Here is a 22,347-nt window from a genome sequence, read left to right on the forward strand (position 1 = left end):
GCCATAGCTAATACTTCTAGATCACATTGTTGCTCGGGAATGGGCTGCAGATAGAAATGGGCACAGCACACCCAGCAGAGCAGTTTGCCTGCACTTTACAGCAAGTCAACTGTCAAAGTATGCAAAAGATCCCGATTTTCAATACTAAGGCAAGTCTGCTCTGATATTGAGATGTGTGTCAACACAGCACATAGGCTGTTCCCTTCACAGCACTCCCTGTAGTGGAGGTTAGTTATTAGAGAGAGGCGGATGTCGCAACTCATGTGGACATCCGTTGTGCGGTTTTGATAACAAGTTCTGCCGGTTGTAACGATCCATTTCTTACTACAGGAGTAGCTAAATCAAGTGCTTCATAAACAGACCTTGTTAAAGCCGTAATTCTGTGCTTTCAATTTGAGATAATAGGCTGAAAGATAGGCTAGATGTTAGGCAAGATTAATTAACAGAAATTTTGTGTCTTCAGGATTGTAATATGTAACATTCCAGGCAAGTTATGAGTTGAATTGTTGCCCTACTTGACACAGACACTGACTAATGTTTGGATTAAACTTCACCCACCTTCTCCTTGTTGTCGTGGTCCGGAGGAGGTGAAGTCGGAGATTTAACACTCCCTACAGCAACAGCTTGGGTGACTGTGACACCGCCGCCAGGAGCTGGGCTGCTCTTTTCGATTGTTTCCACCTTGATAAGTCGGTGTTTTGGTGACACATACTTGATATCCGGCGTCCCCACAGTGTTTAGGCTCGAGCCAAAGGAAATATTTCCACCTGAAGTGTACGGGTCCTCGAAGTCCAGTTCCTTCTGTAGTTTGTAAGCAGCGAGGATGTCCGGTTGAGCGGGGCTCGGAAAGGTGGCCCCCGAGCTTGTTTGTTGGTAGCCAGGCGCAATGGGCACACCGGTGTGACAATGTCTGTAGTCCGGTTTCGGAGGCGCCGGAGGGGGTGCTTTGGTAGTTTTGAATCCTAAGTGCTCCTTGAACCACTTGGCCATGCTGCCAGCGCATCGCTCTTAAGTCAATGAATGTAGTTTACTTCCACCTTTCCTGCCAGCGGAGCCCGAGTCTGTTCGTCAAAGTAGGTTTCTCGAGCCACCCGCAGCCAAACGACCGGTGTCGGAGCAAGTCGCACGAGACTCTCGGTTCGGAAAGGAGTGCGCGAGCAGGGGAAGCGCGGCCACAGGCACTTTGTGATTTGCCCTGCCGCAACTCTGTCACTCACGGCTCGGCTGCTCTCCACGTCAGGTTTCCAGACTACGCAACATGGGAGCGCTTGTGCAAGTAGAACACACGCGCCCCCCCCCCACACAACCTGCCCTACCTACCTGAGAACATTCACTGCCACCTACCGGACCTCTAAAACCCCGCTGACAATACATTCACCGTTGCATGAATCTCCTTTTTTTCAAACCCCCAAGCTCCGAGCTCCATCTGATAAGGAATGTTGGTGTTAAATTCAAAAGGATGTAACAGGATATATGTATTGGCTGCTAGAGCTGAAGTGATGCCAATAGCGGTAAAAATAAAAGTGATTACAAGTTTTGCTCCAACATCCTGTCATTTGTTGCAAGTTTCTCACACGGTCCCTAACTCCACTTTGTGAATGAGTGGCCTGCAGGGGAATTTAATCATCTGATATATGTCATTGTATAGTTATGTTGCATTCAAATACTAGTAAAATTATTCATTAAAAAGAATTGGGATAAAAAAAAAGAAATCTGTGTTAATAGATTTCCTATTTCTCACCAGTGTAAATTCTACAATAAATGTACTCAGAAAAAAGTAATAAACCTGTTTGCCTAAAAGCTCCTCTGGTCAACGTTTCTTCCACCAGTGGGTCTCAAGGGTAACGTGTCCTATGTTTATTGTGCTCTCATGTCCAGATGGCCACTGCAGACTGTTTTAATTGCAAATTGCATTGCAAATGACCAGTGGAGAGAGATGCTGGAGCGTATATCAACTCTGGGCAATGCACAAGATAAGTTCATTACACCAATCCATGAGTAGCTGAGGTGTATTGTTCAAAGCAACAACACAAGTAAACAGTTCTCTCCAAGGTGTCTTTCAATCTCTTTGACGCAGACGGTCATAGGTTCACATGCTTTACACTAATTGCCTTTGCAATCAAAGGACAGATGAACAAAAGTCCCATTTCCCTTCCCAGAGACACACTTCAGCAACAGTCTGCATTAACAGGAGTCATGGCCACAGCAAAGCAGCTTTTTATGAAGCAATATTTCTTTTTAATAACACCACACACACACAGCTTCGAGCAAGTCACAGTGTACAGATCAGAGTTTAACCCTGGCAGGCCCCTGGGAGAGACAACGCCACGCTCCAGAGATCAAAACAAAATCTATTATTTCTGTCCTGAAATCCTGCCATCGCGGCACTTTGGGCGTGCAGAGAGAAATTTGACCAGTGTAATTTTCCTGCACTTTATAGGAATGATTTCACCCCACAGCCAGGACATTAATACATTTAACTAGTGCATTATAAATAAAAGCTTTAAAAGAATAGAAAAAAAAACAAGCAAAACGGGTTCAGATGGTCCTCAGTTTATCGCAGCACTGGTCGTTTATGTTAGAACAAAAAGAGAAAGGTTTGATCCATTTTCCAGCTCACAATATACACACTGTAGGTGCAACCCCAGTGCTGCATTTACACATAGTATGTGATATAAATATTGCCGGTGCTTCAGAGTAATAGCCTGTCTCATGTTGTAGCTATTAAAGGATCTGTGGCGGCAGTAGCAGGTGTGTCATTTAGGTTGCCGAGCTTGACTCACATCACAGATCTGTTTTTGCATTGCTACGTTTGCTTTCACTAATTTCCTCCAGCTGCTGTCACTGACACCCTTTAAAATGCAAATCCTGTAATCCAGCACCTCATATAGTCTTTTGAATAGCCTATGCAGGAATTCATGTGGAGATGTATAGAATTCTGCTTAAGTTATTATAGCCTATTCAATGATGTGAGGTGGGCTGGTAGTGTAGAGATCAAAGACACTGAAAAACATTTTAATTCATTGATACTTGATACAGGATTGCCAGGTACACCGGCAGACATTTTTTTATGAATACCAAAATGTGTAGATGTCCCCCCTTTCTACTTGTTTAATGTAGAAAGTAATCAGTTATTGCAGCATCCATTGCTATTGGCGAATGTTAATGTCTTCAAAAGTTGCTGCACGGCTCAAACATTTGACATGGTGTGCAAGAGATTAGTTTATTTAGACAGGTTTATTGTGCTGTTAAAGTCTGTTGGCTCCGGAGTTTGTCAGGTGCCGCTGAAAAGGATTCCACAGCAGAACCAGGTAGTGCCGCGAGGGCTGAGACATCAGAGAAACAATTTATCATAATATAACAACCCAATATGTTAGGGCTACTTTAGTAACATAAATGTCTTCTAACCAGAATTTGACCTACATTTCTCTCTTCAGTCCTCCTTTAAAGATCTATTTCTATGTTGACCTTCTATTTTGTTATATTACTATTGGTCAGTTATGCCACACCACAATTCAAACAGTTATTGCAAGCTCAAAGCTCCCACATTCTTTATCATTGTAATGCCTTGTTCTTTTGCCTCAGCATTTCAGTGAAGATTGCAGAATGTATCTGACTGTCCAACTACTTCAGCAGAACAGGGTTGACGTGATACATTATTGCATTGCCAGGCTAGGGTAGAAGTGCCATTTGGAGTAAATGACAGCTTTTCTTTTTTTTCTGACTGGGGTATCCCGAGGCGTTCCCAGGCCAGGTTGGAGATATAATTTCTCCACCTAGTCCTGGAAGAATAAAATGGTTTCAAATGGAACTTAGAAATACATTTAGTTGAAAAGTGTCTCAAATTACTTCTTCCGACGTCTTCAAAATGTGGTTTTAAACTGTGCTCTTTCTCACACATAAATTATTTATCAAAACATTTATACCTTGTAAACATGCAGCAATGTTCACATTCGAGTGGTCTCCATGGAAACGTGCTTAAGTGATTTAAGCAGCTGCTGGACGTCTGAACACTTCCTTTTTGTTTCTTTGTATTTTTAATGGCATTTTTAACATCAAGGGCAGGGACTACTACCCTGAAACAGAGTTCTCGCAATTTGAATTGGCTCAGCAAGTTACTCTGGCATCGAGTACTGCTGTTCATTAACTATACCCTTGTAGCCGAGCTGCACCAATCTCATCAGTGTGTCTGATATAGGCGGGCCAGAGGAGAGCTGAACAAATGACGGCAGTTTAATCTACCAGTCAGCGCTGCTGATAGCTGAGAGTGTGGGGCTCTGGATGCCTCACCCTGTGTGTCGTTGTGATTGGTTGTAGTGTCGTCCAATTGCATGAAGCAAGATGACTACAGATGAAAAATAGCCTTTTGGCTAATTCTGGCTTTTTTAACCGATGGGAAATCATGTGTTTTATTAATTTGCACTGTCTTTGACAGTCTGTGATTTGACGTCTACAAAAGCTACAACAAATTGCGTACTTTGCATCAGATGCTTTTTACCCCCCCTGTCAATCACGCATTATTTGCTTTTCTTGACTAGAACATCTGTGAACGTGTGACCGTTTCCTGACTGTCAACAACTGCATCACCAAGGTCCTTAAGCAAGGAAATCAATATCTAATTGCTCAAGTAGACAGCAGATGACTCCGGTTGCTTTGTGACGTTCCCACTGTGGATATACTGTGGGGAATAAGGTGAGAGCAGTGCTGATAAACAGGAAGCACACTTAACAAAACTTCCTGAATTGATGAAGGTTAAATGGAGAATCACTTTCCATCCATTTGTCTCATTCTGCTTTAACTAATTATTAAATCAGTTAGGCCAATGTAGAAAAGAAGGAACATTTTTAAATACTTTTCAGTAGCAACTTATGTTACCTGTTATATGGCACATGTTAATCCTTACAACGATGTCTCAGTGCGACCTGTTTGTACATTCCTTGCCATGCTTTTACGGGCATGTTGAGAAACAAATACGCCTGAAGTGGGCGCAAAGCGTTAGTACATCTGGCCCACAGTTTACACTTGCATCAAACAAGCAAACAGAGGAAGTGGATATAAAATTGATCTGCATGGTATCAACACAACACAGACACAGTATAGGTTAGATCACTATGTGATATCACAACCCCGGCTCAAGGCAGTTTGTGAAATGCTCACGTGATTTTGATCTATTGATTCGTCAACATGATTTTCTCAATTTTACTGGACCATTTCACGAACTGGCATGAGACTGCTCTGGGGGACAACAACGGCCACGATCTGTGGTCTCTGGGGGACGCAACAACGGGCAAATGAAACCCCAAACGTTGGCGATGCGTGCTCACCAACACAAAAAAATTCTTCAAAGTGCAGACAGAGATCTTAAAAGCTAGCTCCTTTAGCTTCTCATCCAGCAACTGTCACCTTTGCTTGCTCCAGAAAGCCTCGCCACTGCAGAAATGAAATGAAGTATTAATGGGCGCTTCTGCTGTGAAGGAGGACAAGGACAGATTACTAATCTGATTTATGTGTGTGGTCTCCCCATCTGCCCGGATGTAGGTGTGCATAGAAATGATCCAAACATACATTCGCTGTTTTATTACAGACTTTGATGGCAACAGTGGAAACAGGTGCAGTACATTGCAGCGTAGTGAAGCTTGACCTCTGTCTCTTGGAGCTCTGTTTGTGTCTTCTCCCTTAAGTGGTAGTTCTATTTGTCCAAGGAATTCATTATAACAACCCTACTTGAACAACCTATGCCTCACTGACAGTGGGATAAGGTATAATAACATCATAACAGTGTAAAATGTATGTCCACTTTCAAAGTGTTATTAAATTAATAGAAGAAGTTTGTTTATTTGGTTATTTTATTTGGGAATCAATCCTATTGACACTAGTATTCTGAGAACAGAAGTTAGTATCAATAGTAGTTGTACTTCAGGTTTTAATCCACCACCCGTATTGCAGAGCTTTTCCCCAGCTGAGGAGGAAACATTTTTAACTCTTATTGGTTAGATGGCTTAAGCACTATTTTATGTGTGGAAAGAGACATTTCATAGTGTCCAATCATAGTCTGCCCTTCTTGTCCTAACAAGCATTATTGTATGCAGCTCAGTTGATTGACCGAGGTTGTGGTGATTAATAATATTACAGTGCTTGTCTGACCCTTCACATGTATAGCCCGAAAGTGTCCTCTATATATGACATCAACAACTTTGTGAGATTTTTTGACTGCTGGTTTGCATACTCATTATGAGTATGAGCTGCTGCAACCCAAAATCACTTGGATAGTTACTTTTTGATTTATGTCAGACCTGTAGCATAGATCCAGGCTAAGATGACCTACTTTTTAATGGAATAATTCAAGAAATTTCTCTGGTCTTCCTAAAAGATCATTCCTCACACTCTTGCACAAATCATGAAATTCTGTTATTGCAAGGTAAACAGAGTATCTGTGGGCTGGCTCAGTGAGGGAAGCAGATGTAATCTCAGGTGTTTGATGTTGGCTGAGTGGGACCCTTTCTCAGAGGCAACTTCTCTCCCTTTTGGGAGCCCAGTCTCATGGCTGTCCTCTGATCCAATCGTGTCTCCCTGGACTCTCCCTCTTGTATGCTTTTTGCAGATCTAATATTTTCTGCTGTTCTTAGTTTAATAAGTTCTTCTGTCACCTTTAAGCCTTAAAATGTGTCTGCATGAGAAGCACTCCAGTCGACATCTTACCTTTTGAACCCAGCTAAGTATATCACCCAGTTAGATAGAGTCCACACTGTCAAACCGTGCAAAATAAGGATTTACCGCTTATCAACTGTGATCCGAGTGTGTAGTTTGAATGCTAAAATGCTGCGAACCCTTGCTGAACATGAAATGATAGGGTACATATGAAATGCTGATGTGCAATTTCTAAAGATGATGACAAACAAAAATCAGTAACAATATGAACAAAATAAATTAGTTATATATTAGAAACAAATGAAAGATTCTTCAATTTTTGCTTTCTGTGCTGAAGTTGTATTCTTGAACTAGACTCTTTGTGGGTATAAGTGTATTCTGTGTGATTCTGTATGGATCAGAGCACCATGTTTCACAAGCCTGCCCCTTCAGTTAGTGGGACACAGTCAATGGCTTCTGACGAATGAAAATGTACGGATAGCTCTCTCCTCACTGTCCCTTTATAATGCACTGCAGGTATGCACCGCCATATTTGGACACCATATGGGTTGTCAATGGATAATGCTACTTTGGTGAAAACCTTGCAAGTCCAATTTTTTTGATTAAAAACAAATGAAATTGTCATAATGGGGTCATTAAGTATTTTTAAAAATGCAAAAACATTTACCCAGCATGGATAATCATCTACATATCTTTGTTACTTATCTTTTGACTGCACCTAAAAGAACTCTGAAGTTTGCAGATGACACCACCGTCATTGGTATGATCAAGGATGGTGATGAGTCTGCTTACAGACAGGAGGTGGAACAGCTGACCCAATGGTGCAGTCAGAACCACCTGGAGATAAACTCAAAGAAGACTGCTGAAATGACCATGGACTTAAGGAGAAGTCCAGACTGCAAAGGACAATTAGGGCTGCAGAGAGGATCATTGGAGCTGATCTCCCCTCAGTCCAGGACCTGTACCGGTCCAGAGTCAGAAAAAGGGCAGCAAAAATCTCTGCAGAGCCCTCACATCCTTGTCACAAGCGGTTCAACCTCCTTTCCTCTGGTAGGTGACAAGGGCACTGTTTTTCAAAACCAGCCAACACAAAGACAGCTTATTTCCCCAATCAGTCACTCTGATGAACGTTCAGAAAGCCCCCACCCTCACACTGAAAAAAGTCAATCAACACTGATCTGCTCATCTGCCTCATATATATTTCAATCTTACAATTACAATATTGTCATGAATATATTAACATTGTACTGTACTACCTTGCACTATATGTTAGATCTCAGACCACATGGACATTGCACCTTGTATTTTTCATACTTAACAGTATGTTTTTGCATATCTTACCATCCTCTCGATTTTTACTTGTTAAGTGAGTGTTGTACTTTGAGAGCAAAGATTAAGAGTCAAATTCCTTGTTTGTTTACGCAAACCTGGCAAAGAAAGCTGATTCAGATTTTCCCCTCTCCCGCATCAACAAAATTATTATTATGTCGGTCAGGCTTCACCTTGAATACGATTTCATTACTCCAAAGCTCAATCACCAAAGTGAGAATTGCCAACAGTTAAACTCATATTGATTGCCTTGCTGGAGGGTACAGTGATTGGATGCCCCCACCCTCCTCCCTCCCCATCGCACCTATGCTCATTTTCTTTTTAATTTTAATTTTAATTTCTAATGTATTTTTCAGATGGGGAAAGTCTCCAGCTGTGCAGGTAAACTGTGGCTGGTGTACGATAAGGTAAATTTGGCAATCTTAAAAGCAGGTCTCATGGCAACCTATTAGTGAAGGTCTCATGGCTGATAGAGAAACAGGCTCCCAGGCTCTGGGCATATTTCCTGTAGAGGGGGGAATTAGCTTAATGGCAGAGCTGCAGAGAACTGTAAAGAGCTGTCGATAGTCTCTGGAGTATTTCTCCCTGAAATACTCATTGCTGCAATTTTGGGGGGGCTGTAAAAGATGAGAGATGTTACCCTGCGGCTTCTTGCGTTACTGCCATTGTTATGCTAATGCCGCAACAATGACTGGCTGTGAATGTGTCATAACCAACCAACAGGCTGATTGGTGTTTCCATGCCATGTCAGAGCCAAAAGGAATGATGACTGTGTGCTCAGGTCTTGACTGACATCTTTTCATCCTAAAGGCTGCCTATTTTATTTGCTCCCCTGTGTGGTCAGTGAAAAGCGCTTAACAGAGAATTCAGCAATAAAGGCAATATGTGCCCTTTCCCTGCTCTCCTTAACCATGTGTAGGCTGCCAGAAAACAACTGAAGACAAAGAACATTGAAGGGCCTGCTTGGTAATTTATTGTCAAACTAATACTCAGTGCTGTTTTTCACCATGTGTGGTTAAGTACTACAACAGGAGATATTTCCATAATAAAAATATCAAGGCTATATGGCCATGGTCCTCCATAGCTAACGTTTTGTGTAATAATAGATATCTTTCCCTTATAAGTTTCCAAAAACATTTAAAAAGTAATTTTACCCTTCTATAATACTGTTTTTTATAATGTGTGCAACAGATGACACTTAATACCTCCTGAACTATAAAGTTTGGGAAATTAGAAAAGTGGTAATAATGATACGTATTACTAACTTCTTCTTTGTCTGGGTGGCCACTGTAATTGGAATAATTATATATTGATCTGTGATTTGTATTTTTTTAATGTTGTGGTTGGCTTGCTCCTCTGAATCTTTAGTATGTCAATAACTTGTTTGTCTTGTAATTGCATATTGATTCAGCAATTTCAACTTGGCTGTTAGTGTAACTTTTTTGTTGGTAAATTCCCATAAAGAGCAAATTCCTGCAGCCTGATGAAATCTTTATTTTCCGTACAAACATTTATTCACCATCCAGGTGCATAATTACTATCATTAGCATATCTTTGGAATTTGTGGAGCACTGGGAGACAAGGGCAGTATACCGTTTACACGTGAAAACAATGCCTGAGTTGTGAAGATGCAGCTGCTGAAAGAGTCTGCTGCAAGATTTCACATGCCACTAAACATGAACATCCAGCATTCTTGAGCACCTCTCTAACACCTTCCCAGACAAATTAGACACAGCTCAGTAGCACTCAATGGGCTTCACCCCTGGGAAATTATTACAAGACAATGGGCTTCTCATCTTCGCTTTACGTTCTGAGGGAGAATATGGGTAGAGGGAGAAAAAAAGTGTTTTGAGGCTCCCCCTTTAAAAAACAGCAGAGACTGGCAGTATTCGACAATCACAGAGCTGTGAATGATAAGTAATTTCCTTACGGGTTTGTCAACGCACCGGAGCCTATTCCTGAGACTTCATAGAAGTGGTGTTTTCAGAGGGATGATTACATCCTGAAGATGATGGATGTGTGCTGGGTAATGTGGTAGACAGGAGGATGTCCAAGCTGCTTAATGGCTGATGACTTGCCACTGGCAGCCATCACCACAGCCTCATTACACACATAGCACGAGCTAAACCCTTTATCCTATGGCATGAACAGCAGATAGGTGATCTCAAAGTCTTGCTCAATTAAGCTGCATGATTCACACCCCAGTCTTTTTAGGTGGGAGTATGTTAAAGACTTCCACACTGTAAATGAGGATATCATAAAAAGAAGTGCCTAGAATCAATTGCAAAAGCTTCAGCTAACCTCGCTCTCTAAGGTGCATGGGCAAAGAAGATGAATTTCCCTCTTGGGAAATGTCAAAATGATGTAATGATATTCAACACTTCCAAAAGTGAGACTCTTCATACTCTAGAGGTTATTTTCCTGCAGCTCATCCTTGGTGTGAGGTTGCAAATGTCTTATTTGCATACGATTTTTGAACAGAGCAGGCAGGTAACGTCAATCCCTGTTATCCAGATGCACTGCTTTCAAGCTGTTGTTGACCCCAACAATCCAGAGAACATTTCCTCAGCTACTTCAGTTCAGTAAGTGGATGAAGAAGACAGTTTGAGTACTGAGTCAGAGAAAGCCTGTAATAATAAAACTGTTAAATGTTACTGTTAAACAGAGAGAACAATAATCCAACGCTTCTTTAACCTTGAGGTCACCACTGCCATGCTAGTGGCTCTCTGAGGTCGTACACAGTGGTGCTTTGCGCTAAATGCTGACATGATTATGCTAACATGCTCACAGTGGCAATGCTAACTTGCTGACGTTTAGCTGATGATCTACTACTATTTCACTAGAAGGGACCATGCCACAACAATATGTAATTTAAAGATATGATGACTGCTTCATATATAATGAAGGTTCAGAGAATAGGAAGAGATTTGGATGGTGGTTGAGATTGAAAAGAGATCATCTGATTGGTTGGTCCGGGAGGATGAACTAGAGACCAGGTGGAGTGACTCAGTGTGGCGGTTCCATCTAAGATGGTTTCACCCAAGCTGATTTTGGAATATAAAAGCTTGTCAGGGATTAGAGGTGTGGTTGAGGCGTGGTCCTGCTCCCAAACCCAAGATAATTCATTAACATGATACCATGTTCATTATCTTAGTACAGTGTGCTAACATTAGCTAATTAGCATAATACAAAAAGTGCAGCTGAGGCTGTTTGGAATATGATTTGCCATAGGTTTTGCAGGTATTTGGTCATGAATCATGTTGCCCTGATAGTGACACTACACAAAAAAGTTAGGACATCACCAAAGGGGGGCATAATTTTCTTTATAAAATTCAATGGCAAACCATCATTTAGTAGTTAAACCGATCAAATGCTTCCATGGATAAAAATTGAAACATACAAATTTGCACAATGTGCAGTAATGTGGGGCATCCAGACCGCTCGGGGTACTTAGTATAGTTAAATTCATCCTTACAGGCAGGGTTCTGGGTTTGTTTGTCTCTCGTGGGTCTTATTCTAAATGTAGACTCTGAGATACTGTTATCTGTTTGGAAAAATTGTATATGTATCCAGTGACACCCAGTATGCACACTTGCCTCCCCTGTGACGACCTGTACACTGATTAAATCAGTGAGTCTGTTAACCTGATGGCAAAGCACACACCAGACAATATAAGTGTATATTTCCCAATGAAAGACCCAGATGTGTTTTCTCTCGGAAACAGCCACCTTGGCAATAACCAGCAGTAGTTTATTAGATGTATCTTTATGTGCTGTGAAAGCTGGGATAGCTTCTCTCTCACTATTGTCTCGGATCAGCTGTAGTTCTAGGCCTATTAGGCTGATAGCAGCCATCTGAAAACCTCACATTTTCCACATAACTCTGAGATATGTGGAATTAGAGTACAATTTTACCAGTGTACTTCTCACAGGTGTAGTAACGATGCTCTTATACATTATATCCTTACAGTAAAATGTTGTGTTATTTTAACCCCGTGATCTCCAATGTTGCCCACACATTTTCTGCGTTGTTTGCGCAGACTGTACGTTTAGTAATGATCTATGGTTGTTTGCTACACTTTTTAACATTATCACATATTTGTCATATTTGTTTCACGGCTTCATTGAAGATGCAGAACATATTGTTTGAAGAATTCAAACCGAGGATTCCATTTTCAGGTCCGGGACATGGTATGTTGTCAGAAACATTTCTGTGGAATTCAGCATGAGCATGATGTATGCTTGTTATCTTCTTGGAATCATGACTGGAATTTTACTTGAGTTACTGTGGATTTGAACAAAGCTTGGCTATGCAACATGTCTTGGAAAGGTCAAGCAATACACAGTTGAAACGTTCATTATGTAATTGATGCAACCAACTCTAATGTGCTTTCGCAAGAGTTTGGTAAGATTTTCATATTTTATATTGAATCTGTGGAAAAGCTGAAAAGCAAAATCTCATTTTGAACATGTAAAGGATAGATGTACAGAATAGACTTGGCATTTATGATTTGCACCACTCCTCTACTCAGTGCAAACAATACAGTCTGTAGTGTCCAGATAATGACATTTGAACAATAACTTGAATTCCATTTACACAACCGGGCCAAATTGTTCATACATGGTTTTACACCACTCTCAGATTTGGGATTTAAACAGATCTAGTTGGACCATAAAAGGATCATGGTAAGACAATCGAGTTTGTGACCTGTACACCAAAACAACAACTAACTGGGAAAGTAAATGAGTTATGGTTACTGAAAAATAATAATAATGCCAAGGTTAAAACAGCAGTCCTACAGTTGTTTTAGTGTGAGGCCTTTTTTGATAAAAAACTAAACAAAAACAAAGGTCTTTTAAATATTTCAAAGCTTTTGGATATATCCCGGACATGTTTAACCTCTTACAGTTGCTGTAAACAACTTGCAGTGATACCTAGCAGACAACATTATCCCACTGAAAAACCCTCTAGGATGAAATTATTTAACCCAGCAGTGCTAAGTATGCACAAAAGAAAGATACCTGTTTTGCATGTACACGCACTAGCTTTAGCATGACAGATGTTGAGTTCTAAATGGAAGACACCTTTTTTGTTTCCCTCAGGATATAATCCCTGTGACATCTCCTCCCCTGAGACAACAGTCTGTATCGTCACTAAGTGCCCTTGACCAACTGCCACTTTACTCGTTTCAAAGCCATGATGTCTCTCTCTTTCTCGTGGGTGGGACAAATTCTCTGGGCGGTGGGAATGGCTTATTTATTCTTTTGTTCTTTCATAGTTAAGTTGTAAATCAATGGCACATTTTGCCAGATGAGATTCAGTGTCACTACTGCAATTAGTGCTCCAGACAAACATGTGACTGGACATCAACACAGTACCAGACTGGAGCAATCTAATGACCAATCCATACATTAGGCATTACATGAACCAACCTATTCTTCCCATACAGAGCTCCATTTATATCATTCCCTCAGATGGATGCAAGCCATGTCCCATCTGAGTGAGCATAATTAACACCCGGTGATAAAACCAAGTCCCGGGGGAGCTGTCTACTCACAATATATTTAATTGAAGTAAATGATATAAAAGGATAAATTGTGAGTTATATTGAGCTGCCTTGACCAAAGGGTTCAACTATAAAGTATTATACAAGGCACAGTCATTTTCTTTGGAGCATTCATTAAATAAAATGGTTCTGAATGAAACCAGACGATGATTTGCACAGTGGTGGTGACTCATTCAAACCATGCTACTTAGGCTCTTTTTCTAACAACAATGTGTGTGTATGAATGTGTGGATACGCACTCATGTGTCTGTGTGTATTTGTCTGTGACTGCGATTGTTTTCATGCAAACAAGCCACTTCTGACAATCTTTACTCACCTTTCTCCTTCTGAAAAAGCACCACAGAGGTCAGGGCTTCTTCAGACAGGCTGCTAGGTTTCTGATCCGCTGACTTCATAAGCATGCACAGTCAGTGTGCATACAAATGCATGCAAATTCAAGCGAACAATTACTACACAGCAGATCGACACATAAAAGAAGAAACTAAAGTTGATTGACGTCCACAAACCCACATTCACCAAACAAAGGCACGGACGCACACATGCACACGCACACCAAACCAAAAAGATAAAATCACAATGCAAGGAATACACATGTCCAAATTCCTTTCCATGGTTTCAGATTACTGCGAGTGAGTGTTAATATGAATCAATACGTACATTTGGGCAGTTGGACGACACGCTTAATTATATAATGTTTCATCTTTATAGAATGCAGGCCCATGAAGATACTTTAGGAGTTAGAAAGTCTAGACAGTGGTTATGGTGGATGGTTGGACTGCCTCAGTTCAATGTCTCAGAATAATTTGAAGATCACAATGGAGACAGGGAAGGTTATGTGCTGCCCTATACTCTGTCTGAAAGAGAACGAAACCTTTTAAGATGTTTAAGATAAGCAGTCACCAAATGACTCGTTTATGGAACAGGACAGGGACAGAAAATGTATTGGTTAATTTTGGGAAGTAAATTAAGTTTGTGAATGAGAGGAGCAGAGTGACTATGACACTGGGATATTTATGAATGAAGAGTGACAGCAGGTAGAGAGAGAGAGTCAGTAGTAAAAGAGGAAAATGTGAAAAAAAGCTGCATTAATAAAAGAATATTATCTCTGACTCATTTTAATTCACAGTGGGATCTCATTATAATGGGAAATTTAGCTTGTGCAGTTATCAAGAATGACATGCAAAGAGTGTGCAGGTAAAGGGCCAATGGTGTGTTAAATGCCACTTTGACACGTGGCTCAAATCTTTCACCACTGACCTTTTGATGATGGTAAAGCCTGTCTACGTTTGGAGCTCCCCTCCTGCCTAGGAAAGAACTAAAGTAGTCTGCACAGCTGGTCTTCAACAATACTTGCTCCTACTTTACAATAAATTACTCTCATAGGGCGTACCAGCAGGTTTATTTACTGTAAACCCAACTATGTTACTAGGGCTGCAACTAATATTAATTTCCATTGGTGACTAATGTAAGAATAAGCACCACCTTTAGGCTGAAATTTTTGGTTTTTAGTAGTATATATAGTTACAACTTATAGATGGATTACCATGAAATGTTGTACCGGCATCCATGTTCCCTACAGGATGAATTGTAATGACTTTGTTCATAAAAAAACAATGAATGTCAAACACCCACCACAATTATAAAAGACTAAAGTGACGTCTTTACTCTACAAAGGGATTGGATAGGAATAATGAAATCAAATTTAAGAATCGATTCCTCAACTACAAAAATTAGCATCCTGATTGATTTCCTGTCATTTGATTAATTGATTAATTTTCTAATCTTAACATCAATAAAAGCTATAGAGTTACAATTTATCATGTCACATGTTCCTCCTCAGCTAATACATTCTACAGTGACGCATGATCAGAGGAGTTGACTCTGTTCATACAGTACATATTTGTGTATTTTTGCAGTGTGCAAGCCATGTGTCTTTGCATGAGATCATGAACTCATGAAGAATGAGCATGTATAAAGAAAAGTGCACACTCAGGAAAGGCCATTATGTTTACTAATGGTAAAATTATGTCAGAGAGGCTTTTTGAGCCACTTAGCTTTGCAATCTGATCAGTACTTTAGCTTTGAGTCTATTTGCACCATCTCACTTAAGGGTTACGTATTGTTCATCACTCACAAACAGATGTATGTTTCTATAGCAAGCAGCTGAATACAGCAGTTGTTTGGGTCAAGCGACCATTTTGATCAACCTGATTAGGTAAAGTGGGTGTCTATTAGGACATTGATTTTTGAGTCATTCTGGTAGGGATCATCAGCTAAGTGGGGTGACACTTAGAACTGAACAAAGACCTGAATCTGTAAGGACTTTACTGACAACTGGAGTAATTGAGAAGTGCATGTTCACATTTAGAGCACATCTCAGTTAGATCTTGCTAAGGTCAATGTGGAGTACACTGGTAGCATTTACTTAAATATAATTATATGAGAAAATAATCCAAAGGAAACAGTAAACTCACACATGCATGCTCAGATTTTTAAAGATGCCGGACGTAAGGCGGCAGAGGGATAATTTGGAAAAGCGATGTAGCTGAATACAGGTCAAATATGAGAGCATGAGGGTAAAGTAATGTGCTGCTTTGTTGTGAGTTATTGATTTCTTTTCATACAGCTTCATCAGGCAGGGTTACAAATAAGACAGCTGAGAGATATGATTAACATCGTGCCAAAACAAGGCAGATATAAATATCCAATATTTGGTAGACATTTGGTTCAACAGCAATCTAAAAATACCAGCTTTACAAAGCAATCTGAGAAGAATCAAGCTCTCCAGTGTGTGTTTACTGCTCCTTGCTTTTCAATACTCCTTCTGTTTGATCCTGACGTCCCATCGTTTTTTTCAGTATCTCTTTCCATGCCCGCAGAGGCCAAGCTGTGAGGAGAGATGGTGAGATCTTGTAACATTGCATCTTTGATTCCTGAACCTCTGCCACAGTCCCGCCTAAGCCCCCGCTGTGCTTTGCTCCTGTCCCCCCCCATCTTCCCCACCCCGTCACAGATGAGAGAGGAATACAAATGCCTGCGTTCCCCTGAAGCCCAGTCGCCCTCCCCTTCCTCCTCCTCCTTCCACTGCTATATCCCTTCTCCTGCATCTACACCACCCTATACCCGCCTCCCTCCATTCCTGACTGCTCTCCTCCAAGGACAGCCAAAGACATTCTCCTGAGTGAGATAAGAGTGATTTCAGCCGACACATTGCAGTGCACCACGGCCGTCTGTGGCGGCCGCCTGTGGGTGATGCTGGTGGAGCCACACTGAGATTGAGACTTAAAATGCACATGTTTGACTTGCTTTCGCAACAGCAGTGATGTGTCACACTGCGAAACCATCTATATTTGTCTGTCTTCATCTGTGACAGCAGCGTCTGAGGAACACAGCGTTTCAAAGCATGAGGCGTTTGTCATGTTTCAGATACACTTACATGTGACCCAGGTTCAGATGGCGAGGCCCTGCAGCATGGATGATGAATGAATGCGACATTTTACTGCAATGTCTGCAAAGATACCGGAGGATGCATGTTGTGCCGTCTCTTTTCTTGCTGTTCACCCCATAACATCAATGTTTAGTCTTTCACACGGTTTATCACATGAAGTTTAATGTCTGCAGAAGGTCTTTATGCTGTGTTTTTATTTTATTCATTGAAAGCCTTATGTTTTTGATTCACATGCTGCTCGAGGTATTAGTAAATACTTTACACCTGCCCGCTGAAACAATTCATGGATACAACAATAAAAATAAATCACCTCTTCTTGCTTTTTAACTTGCCAAATAAAATCTTTTCCTATAAGTATTTAATTAATCTATATTCTGCGTAATAAAAAAGAGACTCAAATGCTTTACCTCTCTCTGAGAGGTAGAAACATAACAAAAGATGCAGCAGGTGACACGTGAACTCCAAGACCATGACTCTGTATTAGGGCCTGCAAGCAGTTCTTGACAGGGAATATATGAGTTTTATGACCATCATCTATGAAGTTATTTGGCTCCAGAAGGACAAAGCAGAAATAGGTGATTAAAAAGCAGAATGGAATGTCACACCCAATAGATGAAGAGCCAGTCAGAGGAAATAGAAAAGGAGAGCAGGAGGAGGAAGGAACAGCGAAGGGGAAAGGAGACCAAATGCAAAGAAAAAGGTCTATTAAAGTGTGTGTGTGTGTGTTTGTGTTTGTGCCTGCACATGTGATTTTGTGTATGTATGCGTGTGTGCATGTACATACTGCGTGTGTGTCCACATAAAGGGCCTATAGAGAAATTGAAGAGTGAGTGACTAGAGGTGTTCTTGGCTCCCCCAATTTCAGGTGTAATTACCCAGATAGAAAATGAGACTTAAATGGACTAGACAGAGCCTCATTGAGTCCCCTTTTCTTAGATACAGCTTTCTCTGTACAACACCAGGGGGAAAACATTCACAGCCATAAAACTTACAGTACATGCCACATGGCTAGCAGAAATTGCTAGCATCATCAACATGTAATTTAAAACATATAAAGTTTACACTGGTTTAATCCCTTTCCTCTTTGTGGCAATAGAGGCAGTTCAAGTATTAAATGCAACCAGTTATCACTCCAGACTCTTAAAATACAGACGTTTGGATAGTGGCTTTCAGTGGTCAAAACAGGTCAAAAAAGGAGAAATTTACCATCAATAACAATGACGAAGGTACCTGGCCAAGCGTCTGTATTTTACGAGAGGGGAGTGAGAATGTGTTGGTTAAATGACAGGTGGGCCTGTGGTAAAATACATTTAATAATTTGTTAGATGTGTTCACTTGCAACAACAAACAAAGTCTGATGTCAGCAAAGTCCTACAACTGTTTAGAGTAATAGTAACCTTGCACAGTATCTTAGTCAGTTTATTGTGCAATGAAACATAATTTTGCCTTTGTCAAAGTTCACTGCTTTCCTGTTTACTTCTGACCTAGTAAAGATTGTTTTTCACAATGCCTGTTCTGCTTTCGGGCACCAGATCTGTGATCCAATGTTAAACATATTTTCTGGGTGACAGGTTGCCAAGGAAGCGCTGCGACTGGAAGCTGCCCCCCCCCATGCACAAACACACACACACACACACTCTCTTCCACATTTAGCTGCTGAGCTTTTAACTGAAGCAGTTCCAGGATTTGGAGTTAAGGAAGTGTGTCATCAAGGAACATTGGACCCACAGTGTTTACCCCGGACTCTACACATTCTTCATAGGGTAAGTTTTTTGTCAGTTGTAGATATTTCTTGGTTGTGCCTGTTGGTGCCAAGAAAGGTCCAGTGATAGTAAAAAAAACTGGCCAACTTTCTGTTCCCTTCATCAAACCTCTCCAACATTTACAGGATTTACAACCATCACATGTATCGTCCAAGAAAAGAAAGCCCAATTGGCATCCTTTCTCCTAAGATTATTACATACTTTGAATGTAATGATAGAAATGTATGTAATATTGTTAATCTTTTTTATTTTATTGGCTAAGTTTCATATTCAAAGATCAAAATTTTCCAAATCAAGACCATGTTTTAAACTATTCTAAATTGAAATTGACATATGTTTTGAGTCTCTTAAATTAGTAACAAATAACAAAGGCACAGTTATATCTTATTTACTGTATATTTTAAACTATTTAATTAAGAAGATCTGTTGTCAACATCATTAACGAGGTTCGTAAGTCTGTCTCATTTTTATTTTATTTTATTTATAATAGTTTTTTTCTCTTCATGTGTGTTTTTATGCTTTACTTATTACTTTGTTTCTTGTTCTCATATTATATCAGTTGCAATTATTGATCTATAATCTTATGTTTATGAGTTGTGATGACTAGATATTTGTAAACTGATTTCTAAATTAAAAAAATCTGGGAACCTTAAAACACACCTGCAATTACTGCTCATCGCCATGGGTGCTGCCAAAGGGAACAAACATAGACATATATCTTTACAGATTTAGGCTAAAGGTAGAAAGTGAAGGTAGAGCTGACATAAAGATATAGTACCTCTCTTACTGTACCTAACTACCGAGAAATACTGAATACTGTTGAAAATCTGTTCTTCTACTTCATCCACTACATTTGTTTTTGACTGTTGTGGTTTCTAGATAGCGTGCAGATTATGTTTTTCAAATAGATTACATTTTATTAGCACTAACAGTTACTTCATACTAGTTAACAGCAATGTAAGACTGTGAAAGGGGCTAGTTCTTTTCATGGATACTTCTGTGTTTGTTGCTTCTAACAGCTGGCCTGGTTCCATCACTACAAACAACGCCTTTTAAACTCTTATTTCTTCCATTTTTCTGTGAAACATTAATGAAATAGTTGATCTTTAACCACTCTGCAGCTTTTGTGTTGAATGAAATTGTAAAAAAATAAGGCTGCAGTGTCAAGCTGACTAAACAAAGTGAAAGAAAATGGCATTTCAACCTGATTGACAGGCTAGTGTATAGTTACAGTTTATCTAAAAAACCTTTGGCAGCCAGACTTGGATGTCTTTGTATAGTTCCACTGGGACTCTCATATACAGCGCTGGCTGTTTTCCATAGGCCATTTCCTTTTGGTCAAGAACCTGGCATACAGAACTGGGAAGAAAACATTGTTATTAGTTTTGCCACTATGTTGTTTTGTAGGCAACACCATTGTACATCCAATTTCTGCAGGAATAATCATCAAAGGACACAAAGAAAAACCTCATGCTGCCCTGTCCCTTTTTCTCCTCTTTGAACCTCTGTTACCAGCACCTGCACATGTATTTAAGCTTCAATTGAACGGGACTGGTGTCCTGCACATGCTTCCAAATAATGTATTGTGTGGGCCCAAACACTGGACACTCGGAAAATGTTAAACTCTGATAAGGTACTAGTTTTAGGCCTATTTGCTTTAGACATCCTCACTGAAAGGTGCATGCCATCTCATTCTATCTTCCTAAAGCTCAGAGAGGCTGTGTGGAAGGATGGCCCCCTGCAAATTGCTAAGCTATGATATTCAGATCTGCATCATTTGTGCGGCACAGGGTCTAAATGCAAGGAAACATCTATTATAGTGTGACCTTCTCAACAGACACCCCTCCTCTCTCCTCCTGCTGTCTCTCTCCCTCCTTCTGCATTCCCATTGTGTGTGTGTGTGTGTGTGTGTGTGTGTGTGTGTGTGCGGATTGGGGAGGCTTTGTTTATATGAGATTTATTTGAGCGCCCTTGCTTTCACCAACTGAAGAAGATAGTGTCCATTGAGTAATACAGAAACCCACACCAGACAAGGCAAACAGATAGTTGATCTCACGTGTGTGAAAAGCCACATTTCTAGGAAGAAGAACAATTTAAAGTTTGGATGAAGAAAATATCAAATACAAATTTCCTCTGTTATCATTGTCCATTTAGTTTTTTTTAGTATTGACCACAGGATTCAAATTGTGAATGTTATTTTCTTTCTTTTTTCGTCATTTCAAAGTTTGAATTATGGAACAGTGGAAGCTAAAGTTAAGACAAACAAAATCAAGAGAGTCATAGAACAAGATTCAGCCTTGGGCAAGGTGATCAAACTGGCGGGTGGTGGACACAGGGAAGGCGAGTAAAATAGGAAACAGAAAAATTAACTCTAAAATGTGCACTAGGGAAGAAGCTTTAGAGGGATAATGCTTACCACTCTACTCAGTGAAAGTGGATATTACAAATATCTAGTTAAACACCCATGTGCTTAGCTGTTGTGTGTTGTGTGTGCATATGTGTCTGTTAAACATGCTGGGGACTGTGGTGGTAGTCAGTATCATTTTGGCCTATGCAGGAGTGAGTTGTAAACATTCAACTGATTTCACACACACACACACACACACACACACACACACAAACACACACACACACACACACACACACAAACACACACACACCCTGGCTTACTTGTTAACACCAGGGATATAACCAAATGGCAACATATTCTCTAGATTTGGACCACATGCACATAAAACAGATATGAATATCAGCAGCCTAGATAGGGGAGTGTATGTTTGTTTTTTGATAAACACTTTCTGTTGCAATGTTCTCACATATTTGATGACTCCAAGCAGAAAAAGCCATACATTGAAGATGCAATAAAGCCCTTTTATCAAATAAGCTCTTCACAGGGCTTGTGGTTCCGAAAACTGTGTTTTTCTGCTTCAACCTGCAGACAGACTATTCTTTACACCCCAACAATCAGCAGTGATGTTGCTCTAAACTATGGGCTAGTTTCAGCATCAATTAAAAAAAAAATCAAAATCTCCATATTTTCCATTTTTGGTTGAACAATTACAGACAAGATGGCTTTCAAAGTCTAAGAACTGAATGAAAAACATGTTCCCCTCCTGCAGAAAGTTACTGCTGCATTAGCAAAGCCGAACCTCAAACTGAGGAAAGGATCAATGGTACATGTCAGCCGTGTTGCTGTGATTGCAATAGCTAGTAACAAGGTTCTTGCCCCAAGCTTTGAGCTGATTTAATTTCGCGCACAGGGTCAAACACTGTGCTTGTTTGGATAACAATCTGGATTTCATTTGAGTTAAAAAAGGCAACTTTGTTTGTCCTCAAGGTGCTTGTTGTGCTTTGTCTTCACATTCATTTGTAAGTCATCTCACCTTGAGGAAAATTTAAATTAGGTACTGTATGAGTACATTTCTTAACGTAATACAGTAAACTAACTAACTTTTCTAACCTTGTTGTCACACACTTGGTTTAGCAGATGGTCTGCGGCCAACGCTTGAGCCCATCTTAGTCCTCTGCATTTCCCTGCTTTTTCTCTGTGATATGGATTCAATATATGATGCAATTCTGTTGCTAATATCCTC

The 22,347-nt window shown here is 40.3% G+C and overlaps 1 protein-coding gene across 5 annotated transcripts in view; it reads right to left on the bottom strand.

The window, feature by feature from the left end:
• zgc:158464 (uncharacterized protein LOC791139 homolog) overlaps nt 1–1,379 on the bottom strand; it is a 95,384-nt gene extending 94,005 nt beyond the window's left edge. For 2 of the 5 annotated variants that reach the window (XM_034882711.1, XM_034882704.1), the window contains exon 1: nt 559–1,379. In XM_034882711.1, the coding sequence (XP_034738602.1) occupies nt 559–990 (432 nt within the window). In that variant the 5' untranslated portion in view covers nt 991–1,379. The remainder of the gene's footprint in view (nt 1–558) is intronic. The other 3 variants (XM_034882710.1, XM_034882717.1, XM_034882726.1) reach the window with 3 other exon arrangements.
• Between the last annotated feature and the right edge of the window lie 20,968 nt (nt 1,380–22,347).

This window comes from Etheostoma cragini, chromosome 1 (assembly GCF_013103735.1).
Source record: "Etheostoma cragini isolate CJK2018 chromosome 1, CSU_Ecrag_1.0, whole genome shotgun sequence".
Classification (NCBI taxonomy): domain Eukaryota; kingdom Metazoa; phylum Chordata; class Actinopteri; order Perciformes; family Percidae; genus Etheostoma; species Etheostoma cragini.